This window comes from Onychostruthus taczanowskii, unplaced genomic scaffold (genome assembly GCF_017590055.1).
Source record: "Onychostruthus taczanowskii isolate IOZ18803 unplaced genomic scaffold, ASM1759005v1 scaffold142, whole genome shotgun sequence".
NCBI lineage: Eukaryota > Metazoa > Chordata > Aves > Passeriformes > Passeridae > Onychostruthus > Onychostruthus taczanowskii.
Genome location: NW_024498597.1, coordinates 315691 through 337174, shown reverse-complemented (window position 1 = coordinate 337174; position 21484 = coordinate 315691). Strand labels below are relative to the sequence as shown.

At 44.7% G+C, this 21484-nt stretch overlaps 1 protein-coding gene across 4 annotated transcripts in view; it reads right to left on the bottom strand.

Annotated features, from left to right (window-relative positions):
• Positions 1-2755: 2755 nt before the first annotated feature.
• Positions 2756-21484, bottom strand: part of RALGAPB (Ral GTPase activating protein non-catalytic subunit beta) — a 62973-nt gene continuing 44244 nt past the window's right edge. For all 4 annotated transcript variants that reach the window (XM_041398187.1, XM_041398188.1, XM_041398189.1 and 1 more), the window contains 10 exons: positions 19763-19915; positions 18944-19153; positions 17823-17981; positions 15716-15881; positions 13187-13309; positions 12341-12477; positions 11403-11511; positions 8938-9016; positions 8380-8528; positions 2756-6771 (listed from right to left, as the gene is read on the bottom strand). In XM_041398187.1, the coding sequence (XP_041254121.1) occupies positions 6578-6771; positions 8380-8528; positions 8938-9016; positions 11403-11511; positions 12341-12477; positions 13187-13309; positions 15716-15881; positions 17823-17981; positions 18944-19153; positions 19763-19915 (1479 nt within the window). In that variant the 3' untranslated portion in view covers positions 2756-6577. The remainder of the gene's footprint in view (positions 6772-8379; positions 8529-8937; positions 9017-11402; positions 11512-12340; positions 12478-13186; positions 13310-15715; positions 15882-17822; positions 17982-18943; positions 19154-19762; positions 19916-21484) is intronic.

Sequence of the window (21484 nt, the reverse complement as noted above, 5' to 3'; positions counted from 1 at the left end):
AGTCCCCACCCAACTCCCATGGCTGCTGCTGTGCCCTGGGTGCTGCCCACAACTTCCAGAGAAAATGCCTCCTGGGCACGAGGGGATCCCCAAAGCAGCATGAAAAGGCTAAAGAGGGGCTGAGGCCCCTGGGATGCTCCTGGTTGCCACAGCAACATGCTGCCCTCCTCCATGATGCTGTGATGTTGTCATGGAGATGACCTGACCCACACCCCAGATGCCCAGTGGCCCCAGAGCCCTGGGGTACAAAGTCAATGTGGCCATTAGGCAGCCCAGTGTCACCAGGGACACCCCAGCAGCACAGATGTGGGCCAGGGACACTGGGGACACTGACATGGCCCAGGGACACCCTGCACTCACCACTGCAGCAGGTGTGCTGGGGATGCCAGCAGCCGTGTCACCCCGGTCCCACCCTCAGCCACTTACCTGACATCCTCACAGACTTTTGTTCCCTGCAGGCAGCCAAACGTTTTCTGTTTAAAGCAGTAACTAAATTACATTTCACCCTGGAAAATGATCTGTACTGCAATTTGGCTTCATTTGTGGTCAAAACCAGCTGTACTACAGTGAGAAGAGGCGTCTTGGGTGTCAGTGTGCCATGCTTCTGCCTCCTCAGGAGGTTTATAGGAATAGCTGACGAAAATGGAGGGCACCGGGAGGAGTCATCTCCTCTACACTCCCATGGCAAACCTGCCACCAGCTCCTCTGCTTGACATGGGATGCTGCCAGCTGATGTGTGCCCCACAGAGCAGCTCCCCTTCATTAACAAGAGATTAGAAGTTAAACCTCATTTCTGGCTGTGGCAGAAGACACAGCCAGGGCTGCTTCACACTGTGGCCACTCCTGCCTCATCCCAGGATGCAGCATCCCGTGAACTCTCCTGCCTTGCTCAATCCCCGGGCTCTCAGCCCTGGAAACATTATCTACTTACCATAGTCACCCCTCCCAAAGGGAAAAACAGACTCCCCCAGGACTTGGTGTCGCAACTTCCTCTGTTTCTCCTTCCCCTGTCACTGGTTTGGCACCCCGGGTGGTCACCCTCTACCCCTGGTGGCCACCCCCCCGCCCCTGGTGGCCATCCCCCACCCCTGGTGGCCATCCCCCTGCCCCTGGTGGCCATCCCCGCACCCCTGGTGGCCATCCCTCTGCCCCTGGTGGCCATCCCCCTGCCCAGCCCTTAGCTCGGCCCCCACCCCGTCCCCTTTATAAGCTGTCTGCTCCGCGTGGTTCATCCTCTTTCCCCCGCTTTGTGCTGCAGCAGCTGCGTGACCCTGCTGGAATAAAACCCTGCAAAGAGCCTTTCTTGCCTCCATCGCTGCGCCGGCTGGGGGTGCTCAGTGGAGGTTTGGCTGTTGCCTGAACGTTCTCTCAGCTTGCCTTTCCTCAGGAGAGGCTTGCTGGGGACAAGAGGTAGGCAGCAGCACCTGCTACTTGAACGCCCGCAATTTTTTACCAGGATTTATTACTCCTGTTCTTGCAGCAGTCACCTGGTGGTGCCAGGTCACTCCACTCACATGAAATGGAGCACCTGGGGGGCATGGGGAACCTTCCTCAGAAACCAAGGAGCTGCTTCCAGCTGGGCCCTCCTGCCCTAAGAACCTGGAGGCACAGAGCCACTGGAGTTGCCTTTGAGCTGTGCACCTGCTTGATTGATGGAGACCCACTTCCAATCCAAAGCCTTAGATGAGATTTCCAGCCTTCCAAAACACTGGGAGTATCAATCCCAGTAGGAAAGAAGAAAGCATCAGGCTCCAAACCAGCCCCAGAATGCCCTCCCTGCGCCTGGCCCTGCAATTTGGGACTGCAGAGGAAGATACTCAACTGTTTATCATCATGTTTGTGATTCTTCAGAGATCACTGTGGGACCTGCTTTAACCTTCTTGTCCTGGTTTAGGGCAAATTTGGGAGAGAACCTCCGAAGGGTTCTCTCTGAACCCACCACACCTTCCCTGAAATACTGTGGTGAGGAGCTTGAATGGGTGGTACCAGCTGAAGTTACTGAAGATGAAGCCAGCAGGAAAACAAATGTTCATATATCCCAGCTGGAGGTTTCTGGACCAGTCACTTCAGGGCTTTTGTTCCAGTCTTCAGGCTGGGCAGCTTGGGATGGGCAAAGAGCTGCTGCCAAGGTGAAATCCCAGAGGGCAGCACAGGGCCCCTGCCAGGGAAACAGCCCCTGCACAGCAAGCACCAACACACGTAAGTCCAGCAGCCCTGACCCAGCTGGGAACTCACCCCTCCATAAGGAGCTCAGAGATGGTCCATGGGCTCTGGCTGGATGGCACTGGCAAACCCTCTCTCGAACCCACCCAGTTCCCCAGGGCTCGCTGGGGGCATCACCCTGGTGGGACACTGCTGCACAGCTCCTCCCCACATCCAAGCTGAGGAGCCCAATCCCTTCTCCCCTCTCTGCCCAGACAGCAGAGCCCTCGCCCTGACAGGACCTGGCTTCTCCCTGTGCTGGGAGGGTGTCCACACTAAGATGGGAAGCAGCACGTGGAGTGACTGGAGAACACTGGCATTGCAAGAGCATCAGGCTCCCTTCACAAGCCAGTCTTGAATGTTTTCACTCCCCAGACTACTGAGATGCAACATGATTTGCTTACCTACGAGCCTCACTGTTCCCAGAGATACTGAGGTGCAGAGGGTGTGCAATTCTGCTTCCTCTGTCTGCTGTTGTCCTAGGAAACATCTCCATTGGAGAAGTTCAACCAAGGTTTTGGAATATACTAAAAACTCACGAGTGCAAAGTTACTAGATAAGAATCTTTAAAATTTATTGGACTAATTGTGTTACATTCAATATTTGATGTGTTTCTCCTGGACAAAGAATTGGCATAAATACAAACAAGCCTTTGTGTGCCTTCCCTAAACAAATAAGAGATAAAGTACTAGAGACAACGGAACATAGTTCACATCTTTGTATTTACATTTTACCTTTACTTTACAACTTAGCGCCAGGAATATTTACAGAAAAATACAGTAAGAACAGAACGTTCATGTCTTGGCAACATACAGGAATTCATACAAATTGTCTATGATTGAAGCACATGATATCTGGCATTCTCACTTCTAATTGCTCCTGCTAAATCCATAGGGAAAAGGGCTGTGTTTGCCTTCAAAGGTATCACTCAATTACACAATCAGGAAAATGCATCAAATTTGTCTGTGAGGCTGAAATTTAGTTTTCTCCTCTTCCTGGGCACGCAGAACCTTGTGAAAAGAAACACCATGACCTATGGAGAACCCAGCAGGTACAGCCCAGGGCAGCCAGGGCTGCTCCTCCTTCCAGCCCTGCACACTGCTACACACAGATGCACCAATTTCCACAGGCACTGTCCTCCCCCTGTCCTGCTTGCTCTAAGGTTCTAATGCCTTCCTAGAAGTACCTTTAAAAGAATGGCTTTTCTTTAGAAGTCTCTATTAAGGTACTAAAATGTAATTTCACCACCATGTTTAACGATGTGACAGCGGTCACTCATGCAAACTTCCTGTTTAAACAGAATTCTGAACCCAGACTGAAAGGTTGGATGGAAAGAGTCCCCAGGTTAATTACTGTGGAACACTTGCAGGTTGGGGGGTGGGGGTGGTGTCAGCCCTCATCCCTTCTGATGGACAGAGACGCTGACCTAAGTCACTCAAGCATCAAGTTAGGAATTTTATGAAGCAGTTTGTGATATTAAAAAAAAAAAATCTGGATTCTTGGATAACTCTTGTAAGTCACAATGGAAATAAACCTCATTTGCTCTGACCCTTCAGGGGAAAAGCTCTCAAGACAGTACCCTGGACTAGCTAAAGCCATTGAAGTTTGGTCAGACTTTGAGAGGAGATGGATATAATGCCCCAGACTGTTGGGGTGCATTTTGTTATGAAGCCTGAGACTTCCACATATCCTGGGGAAAGAGGGACGGTCCCTGCAGGCACCCTGCACTGGCACAGTCTGCCCAGGGTGCCCACTGCTGTGACCAGCACCCAAACCATGAGGGCTGGCAGCACAGTTTTGGATCACAACATTTTTATACTGAACTGTGACTCTCTGAAGGCTCAACTTTCCAGAGAGCCAATCCCACAATATACAGTCATGTCACACCACCTGTAACCTGCTCACCAGCTGGTTCTACAACTCAACTGATACATGATACATCTGTCCCCTGGCACTGGAAGTGGCCACAATGTGCCCAAGTTCCATTCTTTCCAGACTCCTGCCAAGCCACCCGGCTCTCAAAGCTGTTACTGCTCCCATGGGTGTCTTTAGGTGAACATGGAAATAGACCCAAGACAACCCTTCAGCCAAGCACAGGTCTTTTTAAAGAAAGTAAATCTTCAGGCAGTCTACTTGGCTATCCCTGTCAGAAACCACCCAGGGTTTGCCCCAAGGCCCATCTGCATTCGTGACTACTCCTGACTGCCTGCAGCAGCACCTGGCAGCTGTGCTGCATCTGCCAGGACTGGGCAACACCCAGCCATGGGAGGTGGGGCTGCTTTTAACACCATCAGTGTGCAGACTCGGGGCTGCTCAGGGTGTTTATTGATTACACATGCATTGCTCATGCCTTTTAAACCAGTGGGCTCAAGTGTGTTTGGCCGTTAATTAGATCCAATAGGTACATACACAGTGTGGGTAAATTTAGCATCCGTGCATTAAATTGCTCCTGGCAAGAGTTTGGCAGAGGAATGAGGATGTCCAAGTTCCCTGCACAGCTTGGCCAATGCACCCAACCACTGCCCTGGAGCTCCTTCTGCCACGTGCCACTTGAGCAGCACACAGGTATGGGCCAGCCAGCACACACCCTGCTACAGGGGTTTTCTTTGGGTGGTTTCATTTTTTCACTTTTTATGCATCTGGATCAAATTCCAGAGCTCCTGAATTGAGAAGTCAGTGCACTTGTTCCCTGCAACAAGCACACATCACCTTGGCTGACCACCTCAAAGTCCTTTCACATGTATTTTTAGGGGCCTGTGTTTCCATGAACTCTTTGTGAAAAACCACATGGAAAGCCAGGAGCAAGGTCTGTCCTTGGCAGGTAAGCTGTAATGAAACAATCAAAACTGCTTCAGGTCAGAACTGTTGCAAAAAGTAGATCTGAAATATCAAAATTCAATGCCTGACAAGTATTACTGCAATGCATAGCACAGCTTATTAAAACCACTTTGAAAATATTGCGAAGAGCTCCCCAAACTCCTGCTCACTCATCCTCTCCAATTACCTGGCACTGGAAGCATCAGGACCCTGCTGCTGTCACCTCACCAGGAGCATCAGCCACAATTCAGTGCAGCAACACCAGCAGGGATGTGCCTGAAGCCAGAGGTGCTCCCAGGGCTGCCTGTGCCCACCACACCTCTGATCCCAACTGTAGCTATAAACATCTTTTCCCAGCACATCTTTTGAGTCCTGAACACATCAAAGCCACAGGCTGAAAATGAAAACTCCTGACCTAGGTGGAAGGGAAGCACTGCTGCCGAATGTGAGAACACACAGGAGATTCAAAACAATGTGAATTGTAACTCCAAAGGGGCTTCCATGGCATTGCAATTAATGGGTAAAAGAAAAATTTTCTTTCTGAGTTGTTTAGTCTGTTTAACAGGAGCTTCTGAAAAGTGTTGTAGAAGCTGCAAAAACTGCTCATGCTATAAATAACAGGGTGGAGGCAGTCCCAAAATCTCAGATTTCAATCCAATGGAAGGAAGGCAAGTGATGCTTATGCTTTTTATGGAAATGGTGAGGAGGTGACACAGACACTTGAAAATAAATTAAGTAGTCGCATTAAAAAAAGAATTTAAAAAATAAAAATCAAGCTACTGAAATTAAATGTGACGTTTTGCAACAGACCTGAAAGTCATAACCTCGCTTTTATATAATCAAAAGCTCTATCCAACAATAACTCTTTTTGGAAAGTCAGTTGATTTCAGGTGATGGTGGTTGTCTCGTATGCAGATGGACTCGCTCGGAGCCCTGGTGGCAGCGGCCACATAACATCATCTGGGTTTGGCTTTCAGGGCCTGCTTCTTCCAAGCAATCTTCCTCCTCTGGCTTCTGGTACACGGATGGGTCACACCCTGTGAAGGATCTTCTGTTGAGCACTGAAGGGGGACTCAAAGTGTCTTTGAAGTTCTTACAGGGAAAGTTAATGCTCTGGAACAGACTCCTCCTCCAAGGAAAGACCTTGCTCTCTTGCCCTTGGACACGAGTGCAGCAAGGCATCTAATGGCAGGTTTGCTTGCATCCTTATTTCCACCCTCTTATGCAGAGATGGCTTTACTTTGATTGTTTTCCCCTCAGAGCAAGACACCTACAGTTCCTAATTAGTCTGGAAAGGATGACTGGTGAAGAGATTATTTTGCTAGCATCCAGGAAGACTAGAATTTAGTAATCTTCTGAGGGTAGGTGAATCAATTCAATATCCCAACTGCAATGTTTCGGATTCATTTCTCATTCCTCCCACGTGGTATCTGCTGACTTGTGCTAGAACATGATTTCCTGAATTCTGGAGGGCTGAGAAAATTTGTTGATGTTATTTAACTGTTTTCATTAGTATAGCCACCAACCTCTGATCTAATTGTCCTGGAAGGATAATGACCTAGGGGTTGCAGTTCTTGAGCCCAACCTCCTGGAAAAGTGAGGTATAAAATTCTGGCTCCAGCTGCCTGTTCCGGTATTTATTGACAATATCTGCTATTTTCTGTTTTCGGCGGACGTGGGGGGGGTTGTATGAGTCACTTTCCAGCCTCTTTCTCCGACAAATATTTATTACTGTCTGTCTCACTAGAAAACCTGAAAAAGAAACAACATTTTAATCAAATTTAAATTCAGTCCTACACCCCTCTTCTGGCTTCCCAGACAAAGACAATTTTGGGTTCTGTCCCATCTAAACTCAGGGGAGATGCTCAGCACCACCAAGTCAAGAACTTTTCTCCATGAACAGTTGATAACAGACAGCCATGGTCCCCAGGCTTGTAAAGACCTTCACTGTAAAGAAGGAAGAAAGGGACTCACTCAGTGGTACCCTAAACTGACCAGAGGAGAAGGAGCTTTGCCAGAGCCAAGCAGCTGCCTGCAAGAAGCACCCTCGGGACAAGAGGGCAAACCCAGGGCAGCCAATACAGGAGTCACAGCACCACAGCCCCAGCTACACTGCACATCTGGACCTTAGGTGGGCCCTGAGGTCATACCAGGTAATTCCAGGGGAGCCCTGAGAATGAAAAAAGTACCTGTCAGTACCTTTTTCCAGTAGGAATTGCAGAGCCTTCTCCTTGGAAAGGAGATGAGGAAAGACCTGATGGGGTTGTGGCTGCAAACAAGTTTCTCTTCCCCTCACTGCCTTGTCACTTTTGTCACCCCTCTGTAACTCACACTGCTGGATGCAGCTGCAGAAGGAGGCAGGGAATCAAAGTAGCAGCACTCAAAAGCCAGCAGCTAACTTGATCTTAGTTTATACTGAAAGGAAAATTCTATGCTTCTAAGGAAGCAGGCATCCCTTACCCCCTCTGCTGTTTCACAAGCTCCTTCTTAAAGACAGAAACATGTAGAGGACCTCACTGCACACAAACTACCTGCTGAACTTAGAGATGAGAAAAATTTCACTATATTAACAGTCCTGATGCAGCAGAAAAACAAGCCCAACTCTAGGAAAACGTACCTGGTAGTTTTCCAGTAAAAGCCACTGTCATCAACTGAATTCATAAATGTAATTTAAGGGCCCAGGTCTGGCTTCAATTTGCCAATCACTGAATTAAGCATACAAGCCCCAGAATCTTAAAGTCACCTCCAACAGAAGCTTTATGGTTATGTGCAGGTATCCTAATGGTCACTACTTCATTTTACTCTGTCCTGTGCACTGCTCTCGCTGGGAGGGACTTCCAGTTACTGAAGCTAAATAGCAGCAATACCAGGACAGGTCCATGAATCTATCCAGGAGCAAAGGAAAAGGCAGAGGGCACACATGGAACCTGTTAACACATGCCTGCATGGTATTTTTATTGAACCCAAGAAAATCCTCAGTTGCTGTGGTTTTAATCCTTGTTTTGGCTTCTAAACCAGAAGGAACACACAGCATATCAGCAAAGTAACAACTTCCATAGCACCCTCTGGTGCACCTTGGTTCTCTGTGCTAAATACCAGGGTCACATTTTGGATCTCTCCTATTTAAATAGGCCCTGTTCTTAGTTCCAGCACTCTCTCCTGCTATTCTGGCAGCCAAGTGCTGCCCACCTGCTCCCTCTGCTGTTCCTGCTCCCACTGCTGCTGCAAAAAGCATGGCTTTCATTTGTTCAGCAATGCCTAACACTTTTTCCAAAGAAAGATTCCAGATCATGTACTGCACAGATATATTATTATTAAAAAACCCAAAAACATGAACATTCCTAAAATGCTTTAGCTTACCAAGAGCTCTCCTACTGACTATCATTCCATCCACCAGTGGGATAACCATGTTGAATTTCCCAGTTGCTCCTTGTAGTTTTATCCTGAATAAGCCAGTGTTTAAAGGATGGATGAAGATCACAGGAATTTCCTTCTCAGGAATGGTAGATCTTAAGGGAAAAACACAACTGTTGAATCAGTTTTAGAGCACTGTTTCAATTAATGACCCCTTTAAGTGTTAAAAGAAAGTTTTAAAATGCCTCATGGCTAAGGCAGCAGGATCCTGGGGCATGTTCTGAACCCTCAGAAGGACTCTGCCAGTTGTGCCATGCCTAGGATCTCTGTCCCCACAGGACTGGAGAGCCCTGCAGGCAGAGTACAGTGTGTATGCAGCATTAACCACCCCACAAGGGAGCCAGTCAGGAGGGAGGCTCATCACAGACTCAGATAAAACTGCACATTTTCTGTTCTTTAATTTATATTTTATCTGCAGTGATATGAAGAGCCCTTTCACTTTTTCAACCAAAAACCAGTCCACTGAGAAACCAATAAAAATAATGAAAATAAGAGCTGCCTTACCTCAGGGAAGTGCTACTATTGGCTGTGGTTTCCACACCAGTGCTAGTCTCAGATACCAGATCAGGGAGGGGGAAGTTTTCTGTAAGAACAGGATGCACCAAATAAAGGTTATCTAATACAGTTCAGGATTTGGTTTTTTTTGTGTACAAGGAAAAATTATTTATCATCAGTCAATACCACACAGTCATCAAGCATTTATACCACTAGTGTTCTTGCACAGCTAGCATCTTTGTTTGGCTTCTGGTTTCAGCATTCATGGAGGGTACACACACCTCAGCCATCTGCACTCAACAGATGAGGTGCCAAACCTCAAATTCTCTCAACCCAAAGGTCAAAATCTCTAGAGGAACCATGAAAGCAGGAAGGAGATGAACTAGTTCAACCACAAAAAGGTCTTTCAAATTATTGTTCACTGCATCTTCACCCATCCACAAGTGATCAGCCTTCAGAATACTGCGAGGAGCACTGAACAATGCCAACCACTTACACCTAACGTTTCCCTTGAGCTCTGGTGCCACAAACATGATATCCTTCCTCAAATCCAAGCTCTGTGGATCTCTACCATAACCTACAATTCTGCTGCCATGCAACTGGTAACAAAGACTGAATAATGAATGTGAATGAGGAAAAAGTAAGAACTTGAGTCCCTTAAGGGGATTTGGCACTTCCCAACACCTTCTTCAGGTGTTAAGAGATGTTGGGAATTACTCACAAAAGTACAGTTCAGGTAGCAGGACAGTGCTTCCAGCATAAAGACTCTAAGGCCCAAACCCAGATGTGGCCATCAAAGCTGGGATGCTAAGGGCACACAACAGCTGAGCAAGCAGAGGGAGATCACAGCAAGCCATGGACACACTCTAAGATGGAGCAAGAGGAAGGGCAGGCAGTTGGCACCAGGGTGATAACCTTGACTACAAAGTGACAGCTTTTCAGTGTCCAGACTCAAAGATGTACCAGAAGCGTAAGGCAAAAGCCAAGAACATAAAGAGCATATGGCAGAGCCTCTGGGCTAGGAGTCACTTCCAAGAGCTGCTCTCCCCTCCATCCAACTGCCAGGCTTACTGAGGCTCACAAACACATTTCTTCAGCTTCAGGCCCAGAACTCTGGGAGATTCCTATGGCTGCTGAAAGAAACAGTCAAGCAGAAGCATGCCTGTGTAGCACAACTGTTGCCCTGGCAGTGAAAGGGGTCTAGCTGCCACCCAAGAAGTGGGTCAGGGACACCAGCTTGGAACACACTCCGAGCCAATGGCTGGACAAGGAAATGATGATGCAGAACTTGCTGTCTCCTCCTGATCTCAGTAAGGCTCTGAGGGACATACTGTGGACAAGGTGGCCTTCCTGAGAATTTACATCTACACTTAACAGGAAGCTTCCTCTTGATTGCTGCTCCCATTCCCACGGTTCCTTTACTCTGGAAGGAGCTAAGGCCTTAATTAAGGTCCACCCTTACTGCCAGACAGGCAACCAGGATTAGAAACCAAAGACAAAATAAAGCAGCAGTTGCTGGCCAGTGTTGCAGACACTGGTGGGCTAGCCCAGTGCACAGAGACTCTCGCATAGCACTGAGGCCAGGCCATGGCTTGGAACCAGCACACAAGATACTCCTGGGGACAAAGAATTCCTCAACGCTGCTCACCACGGCCATGCCATGGCTGTAACAGAATAAGCAAAGCTGGGTCTCTCCCAGGGCAGCAGTAACCTGAGGCAGAGAGGAAACACTAAACTAAGAAACAAAGTTGCATGAGCAGCCAGAGCTTGCCTGAGCAACACAGCAGAAAGGGATCATGAAGCAGGCACCCTGAGTACAGAACAAACGAGCCTCCCCTGACAAGAGACTATGGAATTCCAAAGGTGCCATCACACCAAGGAGGAGGATGATCCCTCCAGCACAGAAGCAGCAGGTGTCAGAAGCCATTTTTTAAAGAAAGAAAACCAGATCCTCTCCTAGGAGACAACAGCTGAGGAGAACTCAAAAGCAGGGGAACACACCTGCCCTGAGTGCTGAGCTTAAGAAGGTTCATGACAGCATTTCACAGGTACTGCCAGCGCTAAAGGAAACTTCAGACCTCCGTATGCCACCGATTCAGGTACATCCGCATGGATCACAAATACTGAAGAACTGATTCAGAATCTTAGTGTCGTTATAGACATTAATAAGGACATATTTTGATTGTGAGGGTGGTGAGGCCCTGGCATAGGCTGCCTAGAGAAGCTGTGGCTGCCCCATCCCTGGAAGGGTTCCGGCTGGACGGGGCTTGGAGCATCCTGGTTTAGCGTAGTGGAAGTTGTCCCTGCACATGGAATGGGGTTGGGACTAGATCAGCTTTAAGGTCCCCTCCAATTCAAACCAGTCTGTGGTTCCATGATCTAGTTTGGTTTTTTTTTAAATTAAATAAAGGAACAGGGTTTCTCCTCTGGTTCCTGCCCTCTCGTTACTTCAGTGAACAGTTAGTTGTACATACCTATATCATCATAACGTTCCACCCAGACCACATACACTTTGGTTTCAGGTCCCATTGGTGGAATGGTTCGGCCCTGAGGCATCCTCTTGGATCTAGAAGTAGGACTGAGCTGTTTCGAACATGAGGGAAGAGTAGCATTTGCAAACATCATGAATCCAGTAATGCAGCCAACAAGTATTTCCCAGCTGCTCCTCAGTCATTCATATCTCAGCCAGGTACAACCTCTGCCAGCTACTGAGCAGGGGCAGCTGTGCTGGAACTACTCACTTCAATCTAGATGGCCAACCTACTAGTATTCAATGTAAACTAACATACATATAATCAACCTTGAATCAGTTAGAAGTTTTTCTTAATGTTCTTGAAGACCTTAAATGAGTAACTAAATATACATTTGGAAGTGAACTCTAAACAAATAATCAGCAGCAATAAGTCTTTTGCTTACAGACACAACAGTTCATGGTTTTCTGCTTTGTTAGTGTACAAAAGCAACTTCTGGTACTTCAGACACAACTGACACTGTTTATAAGTGGGTAGGTAAGAAAAGTGTTCATGTCTATCCATCCTCAATTTCCAAGCATGGATTTGAGGCTGAATTACTCTGTAAATATTGCATATACTTTTTCCTGCACATATTTCAAGATTTCAGGATGCACAGTATTACCACTTAGCATGTCTAAGTGTTATATTTAAGTAATAAATATAAATAATTAAGTAATAAATAAGTAATTTCTTGCTATCTCCTACTGTAGAGACAAATTCTGGCAGGACCAAAGCCTGAATAGCAAAGATATCAAAGATTAATGGCAAGGAACAAGTGGCTCTACATACCCGGAAACCAAATAATAGACTATCAAAAATCCTGAGCATTGCCAGCATGCTTCTTGAAAGGAAAAAAAAAAAAAAAAGAGCACCATTTTTCAATGCAGTTTTTGCCTTACCCGCTGGGAGGGATTAAGATTGTCTGTATGATTGGGGAAGAGTTCAAGTGTCAGAGGCTGCTGCTTCAATATTCCTGGCAGCAGATCCATGTTGGAGTCACTTTCTTGGTCAGAGACACTGCTTTCCAGTGAATCAGCTGTAAGACAGAAGAAAAAAAGGTGGGTTTTGTCTATTCTTCCACCAAAAAAATTAAGCTGCCATCCTATATAAGGTTTTGATACTAAAAAATGTAAGGCTTTTGAAAGTAGACATGTACAGATGTATGGCCAAGTCAATATAGTCCTCATAAGCAGGAAGAGAAGCTAGGACATAACTGCCAGTTATTCCAGAAACAGACTGCCAGTAAAGCACTTCCTATGGACTTACACACATCCTAGCAATTTCCTATAGAATAGAGTCTCCTCCTTCCTATGGCTACAACATATTTTGTTCCAGGCAACTTTTAGCATGCCGAAGATGCCATGAAGGCTGTTGCTTTTCTACTTAGCAGTGGCACAAACACTCCTGTGCGTGCTGCAGGAGCACATCACTGACAGAAAAGGTAAAAAAATATGGGCATCACCAGTTAATGGTGAACCACAAGCCCAACCTAAAGCACCCTGGCAACAACAAAACTGCTGTGCATGCCTGGACATCTACTGAGGTTCAGAGAAAGGAACAGAACAGATGCCACATCTGGAAGGAGTTTAAGGATTAGAATGCTGTAATTTAAACGTCCACACCTTTTGAAAAGGATCTTGCTAAACACACTACATAATTTATTTAGGTTTTGCTTCTGAAAGAGTTCTCAAACAAAAAAAACGTTGGTTTCATTTTTGTATAGAGCATGTACAGACAGATCTTACTCAGGGATTCCACTGGCGATGGGACAACAAAGGCGATTTCTGTCAGGGCATCTGCATAATACAGCACTTTCTTCTGCCCATTGAAGATACTTGCCCCAACATCTTCTGAGATAATTAGATCATCTGAAATGGACAGAAAAGGAAAGTTTAGCCAGAAGGAAGCTCTACTTCTTTACACTCTGCATCAGAAATGACCTTCAAATACAAGGTGCAATCAATGAGAAGAAATCATGCAAATCTCATTTTAAAATGAAAGGAGTCAAATCTCATGGCTAACAACCTTTCTCAGATAAATATTTTTACCATCTTGAAGGAAAAGGCATTTGGGGTTGCGAGTGGCTTCATTTTGAACACATTTCCAGTATACTGGATTCTTCATTTCCTAGTACTCTAGTAAGCACATCTGCCACAAGAATATACCTACTATCTATTTCTGAGCATTCCATCCAGCAACATCATGCATTCAATTTCCAAAGGATTCTAACATATCACTTCAGTCTGATAGTACTCTAGAATTCCAAGCCAGTTTCTACAGGCTCTTCTCAGTCTTTTCTCTGTCAAGCAGAGTTAGAAAAAGATCTGTCACCAATCAATGCAAGAAAGGTTCTCATTTTCAGTACCCACTGATTCCCTCACCACAACTGGCCAATACAGGCCATCAGAGCAGAGAAAGAACTTGACTCCTCCCTCTTCCTTCCCCATGTCACCTCCAGAAAGACTAGCAAGGACTTTAAAATGAATTGTTTCTCTGATCCAGTTTACAGAAGTGTTCCTGGGATAGCTGTCTCAGCAAAGCCACTGGAGCAGTGAAATTCAGCATACTGACAGAGCAGTGGCCAGAGACATGTTGAAGACTCCAAGCCATTCTTCAGCATCAGGAAAAGATTCCCACATCTCCAGTGCACAGGCTCCCAAGGAGCAGCACTACAACTCGAACCCATTTCTTCAGGAATTTCTTTGATTTTGGGGGTGCTGCAGAGAAACATTCCCATGAAATTATTTCAACCACAACTCACCAGAAGCTATTTCAGACTCAGAATCATTGAGGTTGGAGATCATTGAGTCCAGTTGTTAGCTCAGCACTGCCAAACTCACCACCAAACTGCCGTGCACCAAACTGCACAGCTTTTAAATCCCTCCAGGGATGGTGACTCCACCACTGTCCTGGGCAGCCTGTGCTAGTGCCTGACCACCCCTTCCATAAAGAAATTGTCCCTAATAGCCAACATAAACCTGCACTGTGGCTGTTTTCTCTCATTGTGTCATTCCTTACCTGGGATACTGACCCTAACCTGGCTGCAATGCTTTTTAGGGAGTTGTAGAGAGCGAGGTCTCTCCTGAGCTTCCTTTTCTCCAGGCTGAGCCCCCCCCAGCTCCCTCAGCTGCTCCTCACTGGACCTGTGCTCCAGCTCATTCACCAGCAGAACCAGATTAGAAGTAACCTGCCCTTCCTCCCCTCCATTTCTGAATGCTTTTTTTGTTTCCTTCTTCCCTGAGCTAGTTGAATTAATTCAGTTATTTAGTGGTCTGTGTTTTCATTCAAATGAAAAAGACACAGTTCTAAGACACAGTGAATGGACAGCAGAGCAAGTGCTGCTTAAGCACCTGCAGCTGTAATGGTGTCACACCTGATGCCAACATCAGGTCAAGGACGATGAACAAGCTGCACCAGCCTCCCCACTGCCTTTGGGTGGCCCACCAGAGGCTGTGGCTCTGGAGATCACCCAGAACAGGTCTGGGCCTTGGAGCAGGGACACTGAAACCAGCCCAGACACTACCAATTCCCAGACGATCTGATCAAGTTGTCCAAGGGAGAAGCTAACCCAACCCCCAGTTTCCCATCCTGGGATAGCAGCTCACATTCCTGAGGATCATTTTGGGTGACAGAATGGGGAGAGGGTGGTATATGACAAGCTAAGGGTAGGAGCTGCTCTAGTAGAAAAAAGCAGAGTCAATGAAGCAAAACAGAGAGCCATGTGGAGTTTCTAACACCTCCAGGACCTACAAACAGCAGCCTGAGTCAGTATTTCATTTTAATCTACTTAGAGAACACTAAAAAAAAAAAATCACACTGTATTTCAAGCCTATTTGCCAATACACAGAACAATCTGCAACAGATTTCACCTGAATACTGGTTTGGAATAATATATTAAAGACTTTTAAAATCTTAAAAAATACAGCCCAGAGGTATTTTTTTTGCTGAGGCTACTTTCTCCCAACAATATACAGACATTAGTTTTGCTCACTCTGATTTGAAGCTTCATTTAATATTTACACATTTCTTTCTAGCAAACATCATTTATCAAAAAACCAAACCAAACAAAAACCCCAAAACCAAAAAACAACAAAAAACACCAAACAACAACAAAAACACCCCAAAAAACAAAAAACTCCACCAAAACCAACCAACCAAACAAAAAAAAAAGCACATCAGTGTTCAGAAAGGTACACAGGAGCAAAAAAAAAAAAAGTCTTCTAAAGGAGCCAAAACATTTTAATTTACTACAAAAGACCTTTACCATGTCTTACCTTGTTCAGGTGCCTCTTCATCACTGCAGCTGTTGATTGACCAGCTTGTTGAGACATGACCAGTCCACCCAGGGTGCTTCCCAACATCAACAGACCAGCCAAGAGACAGCAAGAACTCCAGGAAGTGAGGCTGAACAATTCTGGAAGACTCCATGTTCTTCAAGATCTGAAACCACCAGCAGCACCATATTGGTACAGAAGCAGGAAACAAGTCTCTTCCTCCCCAGCTTTTTAATTAAATTTTTGTCACCAACACAGTTTTGCCCAAATATAACTACAGAACATGCCAGGAGCCCCAGACTTTCTACATGGACACTACTCCCTGCTCCTCAGCATCCCCCTACCCTGCTTGGCCTTGTCCTAGTCAATCAACTTGACTTTCTGCCAGCATTTTCAAAGCCTGTAAACCAGTGAATTAAATGGCTAGAAACAGTAATTCTGAGACTCAAGCACCCATCAGAAAAAAACACTGAGTACTCAGCGCAGAACATGCATTTGCACCAAAGGTAACACAAGGGTTTTCTAGACATTTTTCACTATTAGACCAAGTTAAAATTTGAGGAGAAAGGTATTTTCCTCACTACTCACCTGTGCATGACATAGAATGATTTAAAGGGCAGGTGTCACAGTACATTAAAGTATGAAACAGATTTTCCAAACCAATTTTCAGTAGCATTGAGTGCGCACTTCAATCAACCATCACACTGTACCGTTCATATTAAACTTTAATTCTACTTCTGACAGAGGTCTGGGATATTTCCACATGTTAAGGCAATTTTTATCTCATTATGACCAAGTGAGAGTTGAGCCCTTCACCTAACAGCACACAAGGACTTGTGATTTGGATACCAGAACCACTGGGGTTGGTGGAACAAACAATCCATCCATACTTTCCGGGCCACGCAGGAATTTGTTTTGTGGCAGAGCCATCAATCATTTTGGCTTCTGCAGGGGTAGAACACTGGGACACAGACCCCAAGAAAATAGAAATTGCAGGGATGGGTGCTGGAAGGAAAGCTTCCAGGCTGGAGGCTTTGTGTAGCCACAAAGTCCTGACACTCCATCCTAATGCCTCATACAGTGCTCAGCAGTGACTAGACACACTGCATTGAAATATTATTAATCCTCATTACTGAGCACATTGAAACCATAGTTGTGCTTCAGAAAAAGTTAGGGTAAGTGTGGGCTGGAAGACATAAGAGCTCAATAAGAGCATATAAGCATTCTGCTAGTTCAGCAAGTGCACGTCTCGGCTCAAAGGCAGACCTAGCATATCTTGTTTCATAGCTGACTTTGCAGATGAAAAGATTCTGCACTGGCTACTCTGAATGACAATTTGAATGCTCACAGACAGATGATCCTGGTTTCAAGAATTGGGTCTCACACCAAAGTAGAAGGTGCTGCAGTGTTCTGCCAACTGTGCATTCACAGTGACACAAGGAGTTGGCACAACGATTTATTACGGAAGCCACGCTTCTACTCTTTACTACAAGAGTTATGAATGGAATGAGAAGATACTAGAGAAACATTCTTTCCTAATGAGCCCCTTAATCCTCTTAGCATGTTTCTAAGTCACAAAGAAGTCAATTTAGATTTGCACAAATTAACCTGATTAATCTAATCACCTTTGAACCTAAATATTACGGCGTAAAGACTTAAAATGCAATAATACTTCCTTACTTGCAGAAAGTTTTTCATTCCTTTAACATGTGTTTAACATTAGAATGAACCAAACTACCTTGACATTGCTCATTGCTGGAACAAACTGCAACCTTCCCTGCAAGCTGAGCCAACAAAGCTGAAATGCTTTTCTGATCTGAATCTTTGAACTCTACAAATAAGGACAATAAGGACAGAACAGATAATAAAAATACTATTAATATTATAATATATCTCTTATCTATATTTAAAAATATATTAATTTGTTACAATAATCCTAAGCGTGAGCAACGTACTTCAACCTACAGATGAAGGGACTATGCAGTGACTTGTAGCTCGCACTGGTTCTGACACTCCACTCTAATCACCAGCACCCATGCTTTACCCACTTGGAAATTACCAGAAACAAGACAATATAGTCTAGTTGGCTCTCTACACTTTCACTTACCTCCTGGCTAGTTTTCTGGCCTGCCTTCATGTAGAAAATGAAAACAGTATCAAAAGGACGACAAGGTAACAAATCCAAGTAGCCAAGGTCATCAAAAAACCCAGGAAGAGCAGAGTCAAGTGCAATCAGGTGAGGAGGTAGACGACTGTTAGTAGGTTCCTGCCCAATAGACAGAGTTCAACAGCTTAAAAACCCCTCTTTCTTAATTGAAAGGTCTTTATGGCTTCAATGGCAATCCATTAAAATATAAAAAGACAGCTTCCCTTCTCTAAGAGCAAAATTATACAGGGATTTCTGATGCAATATAATCTTGTCACTGTAAATGAGTAACAGCAAGCATAACAGGTTGACAATTTGTTGCATTCCACTCTCATTAAATAGAAGTGGTACTTTGCCAGTGAGACATAATATTTTCCTCAAGAAGAGCGCACAACAAAAACAGCAGATGCTTTAAGAATACCACAGCTATGCACACAAGTTGCATGTGCAGTTTCAGATCAACTTAAATACCAGTGATATGTAATATACTGAGCACTTTCAGACATCATTTTTGCAAACGCTCTACAGTCTACATTTCCTGACGGCTTTTTGGAAGGAAAAGCAACAAATACAAGGGAGAATCCATTGGTAAGAGGCAGAACTTCAAATTAAGAATATGGATCACCTCTAAAAATAATTATTTTAATTTAAAAAGAAACCTCTACAACTGCTATGTACCAAGTGTTTATGAATGTTTGAACTACCTCAGCACAACCATCTCTGAAGCAAAACTTCTATGGCAGTTATGTTTCAAAGAGTCTTCAAGTACCACCCCAAAACCTAACTCAAGCTGTGGAATGATTTGAATTGTGAGCATTTGAGTGTGATGGCTTATGCACTGACTAAAAACAAAGATACAGACACCTATTCAGAGCATTTTCAGCTTGAGGCCCGGCTTTTCACAACCCTGCTCTGAATCCTGGAATACTGGAATCCATCACTTGATTTGATTAGACTGCAGCTGAACAGTAGTTGGAAGTACACAGATGATCTTCCACTAACAAAACTTTTTTCTCCCTTTTGTCAAGCCAGATCACATGGGAACTGGAGGAACTGCACAACACCAAGAGGTATCAGATCACCTTCAATGCCTCCAGTGAGAGGAACCCGAAGTGAGAAAGGAACAGACGTGCTGTCTGGAACTCCTGTGCTGGTGGCGGGGGCTTACACTCCGTGATGGGATCAGGAAAGCTCTTCTTCCGCCACTCCTCTTCACTTCTCTGATCTATGGAAGTCTCAAAGACAATCTGCTGAGCCATGCCATTCCTCAGCTTCTCATGGCGCTCTTCGAGCTGGAAAACATTGCATGAATTGCTGATATCACCAAAATCACAAAGATCCACTAAGAAAACAATTCCATCACTTAGGAAAGCTCTACAGCAGCAGCTGCAGTCCACCATCAGAATGGTTACTAAAACACTTGCAAAAAGACCTTGCAACCACTGCAAAGTGAGCACCTAAACACCCTGTTGGCATAGGAGAGCTCTGTGAATATCCAGTACCAACTATGGCTTCTCCTATTTAAGAGGACAGAAACTAAAACAAATTAGATCCTGTGAAACTTTAAAATATGAGACATGCACTCTCTTCTTCCCTCAGAAAGGTCTCAGAAAAGACCCTTCCATCTCCCTAGAAGGAGCAACAAGTGCAAGTCATTGTTTCCTACAGTACCAGGATCAGTAAGAAAACATGTTGAGCAGTGTCTCCCAAATGACACAACCAAAGCATTGGCATCTTCCTGGAGAAGTGCATAGATTGAACTAATTTGCAGAGGTTATGATTCCGTTAATATGAAATTGGATAAGCCAAAGAGTAAAACTATTTACACTAAGACCTAAGTGCACGACTCATGAACAGACCAAAACCCCAAGAACAAAATCAAGTCAGAGACAGTTACTTACTTCCTGATTCACAATTTCATGTAAATCTGGAATGCTCAAGTCAGCTTTTACAAATGGAATCTTGTCCACTTCTTCAGGAAAAGGGCGTTGTTTTACACTGTGTTTCAACCCAACATCATTTTTAGGAGCTGGTCGAGGTTCTGGTACAAATGTCTGACAAAAAAAGGTTGTTTTTACATTCAAGGTATTGCATCACTGGACAACATTATAACAGATGAAAAACATTTTCCCTCCCCACCAAAACTACAATAATCTATTAGTGAGCAGCATTATTAAAAAAACATTAAATACTTAAAACTAATAGACTTGTATTGAAAATGTGACTGTAAATTTTAAAAAGACAACTGTCCATTTTGAAATCTATGAACCCTGCTAAGCATCTAGCCTGTAAACAGTTGCAAACCCAAAAAAAAAAAAAATAAAGGCAAAGGCAAGCTTACATAGCAACATCTTATTTTCAGCCCATTCTAACTGTATTCAGAGAAAGCTGGCAAGTATTTGAAAAGCTCCATTTCAACCCTCCTGACTGTGATGATCCCAACAAGCCAAGGCCTCAAAGACAGCATCAATGCTGTGGGTCAGGAGATGCATTGCCAGAATAGCCAAAGGACTTGCATCATGGATCATGGTGCAATTTTGACATTGCTACAACATCATATTCTATACTGTCATTATGTAATTCCAAACTTCAAGTTACCAAAGAAAGCAACAAATGATCTAGGTGCAGGTTTAGAGGTGCATCAGCTCCAAGCAAGCAAGACTTTTACGGCATCTTCACTGTTGTTTCCTACGTTTACTACTGATTACATTTCAAAAGGGCAAAACCATTAACAATTATGTTATAGAATGCCTTCAAGTTGGAAAAATTCCCTTAAAACTGGTGAGGAGGTCAGCAGTCAGATCATGGCTTGCCCTTTAGTGAAAGAGGCAGCACACCTCGACTGAGATTATTTAGCTAAGGGTCTCAGCTCCAGAGATAGCAGAGCTCCAAACACATCCTGGATGGTCTTCCCGAAGGCTGCTTTACAGAGATTGCATTCATCTAAATGTGAACATGCTAGCTAAGACTGACAAGCCCTCATTTCAGCTACATTAGTGCCTTTCTTTTACTGAGGGTCATGAGAAGACTTTAAAGATTTGGAGAAGTTCACAGACAGAAATTTTCATGACAAGAGTACATGCTCCATTAGACAACTGCAGTAAGAATAAAATAAATGTAAAATAAGACTGAGATATTTCTCCTCCACCATTCCTCTCTAGAGCTGCTCCAGAGTTCCTCTAGATAATTTTTTTCACAGCAGGTTTACAGCCATCTTTGCAACATCAGGCTTTGTAGCTTGAAGACCTGTTGTCTCTGCAGCACCACATTCTACACCTCCAGACTTCACTCTCTCTGCTGCAAGGGCTTTGTCTGACACCTGAACACCAGCCCTGCCTACACATTAAATACACTGTACCTTATCCCATCACTTCAGAGGATGCTTTCAGAAAAAAAAAAAAAAAAGAAAAAAAAAAAAAGAGAACTCTCCCTCCCTCAAGCAAATCTGCAAGATGAGAAAGCAACAGCACTTTCACAGCCTGTAGTTAATCACAAGTGGTAAAGAGTCACCAGAGATGTGGCACATTACCTACAGCTAAAGGCCCCGTGGCTCAGCCTTAATGTATAATCACCAGCTCTGGGGGGCAGTCTCACATTAGTGGAATTTCTGCTGAACATCTCTA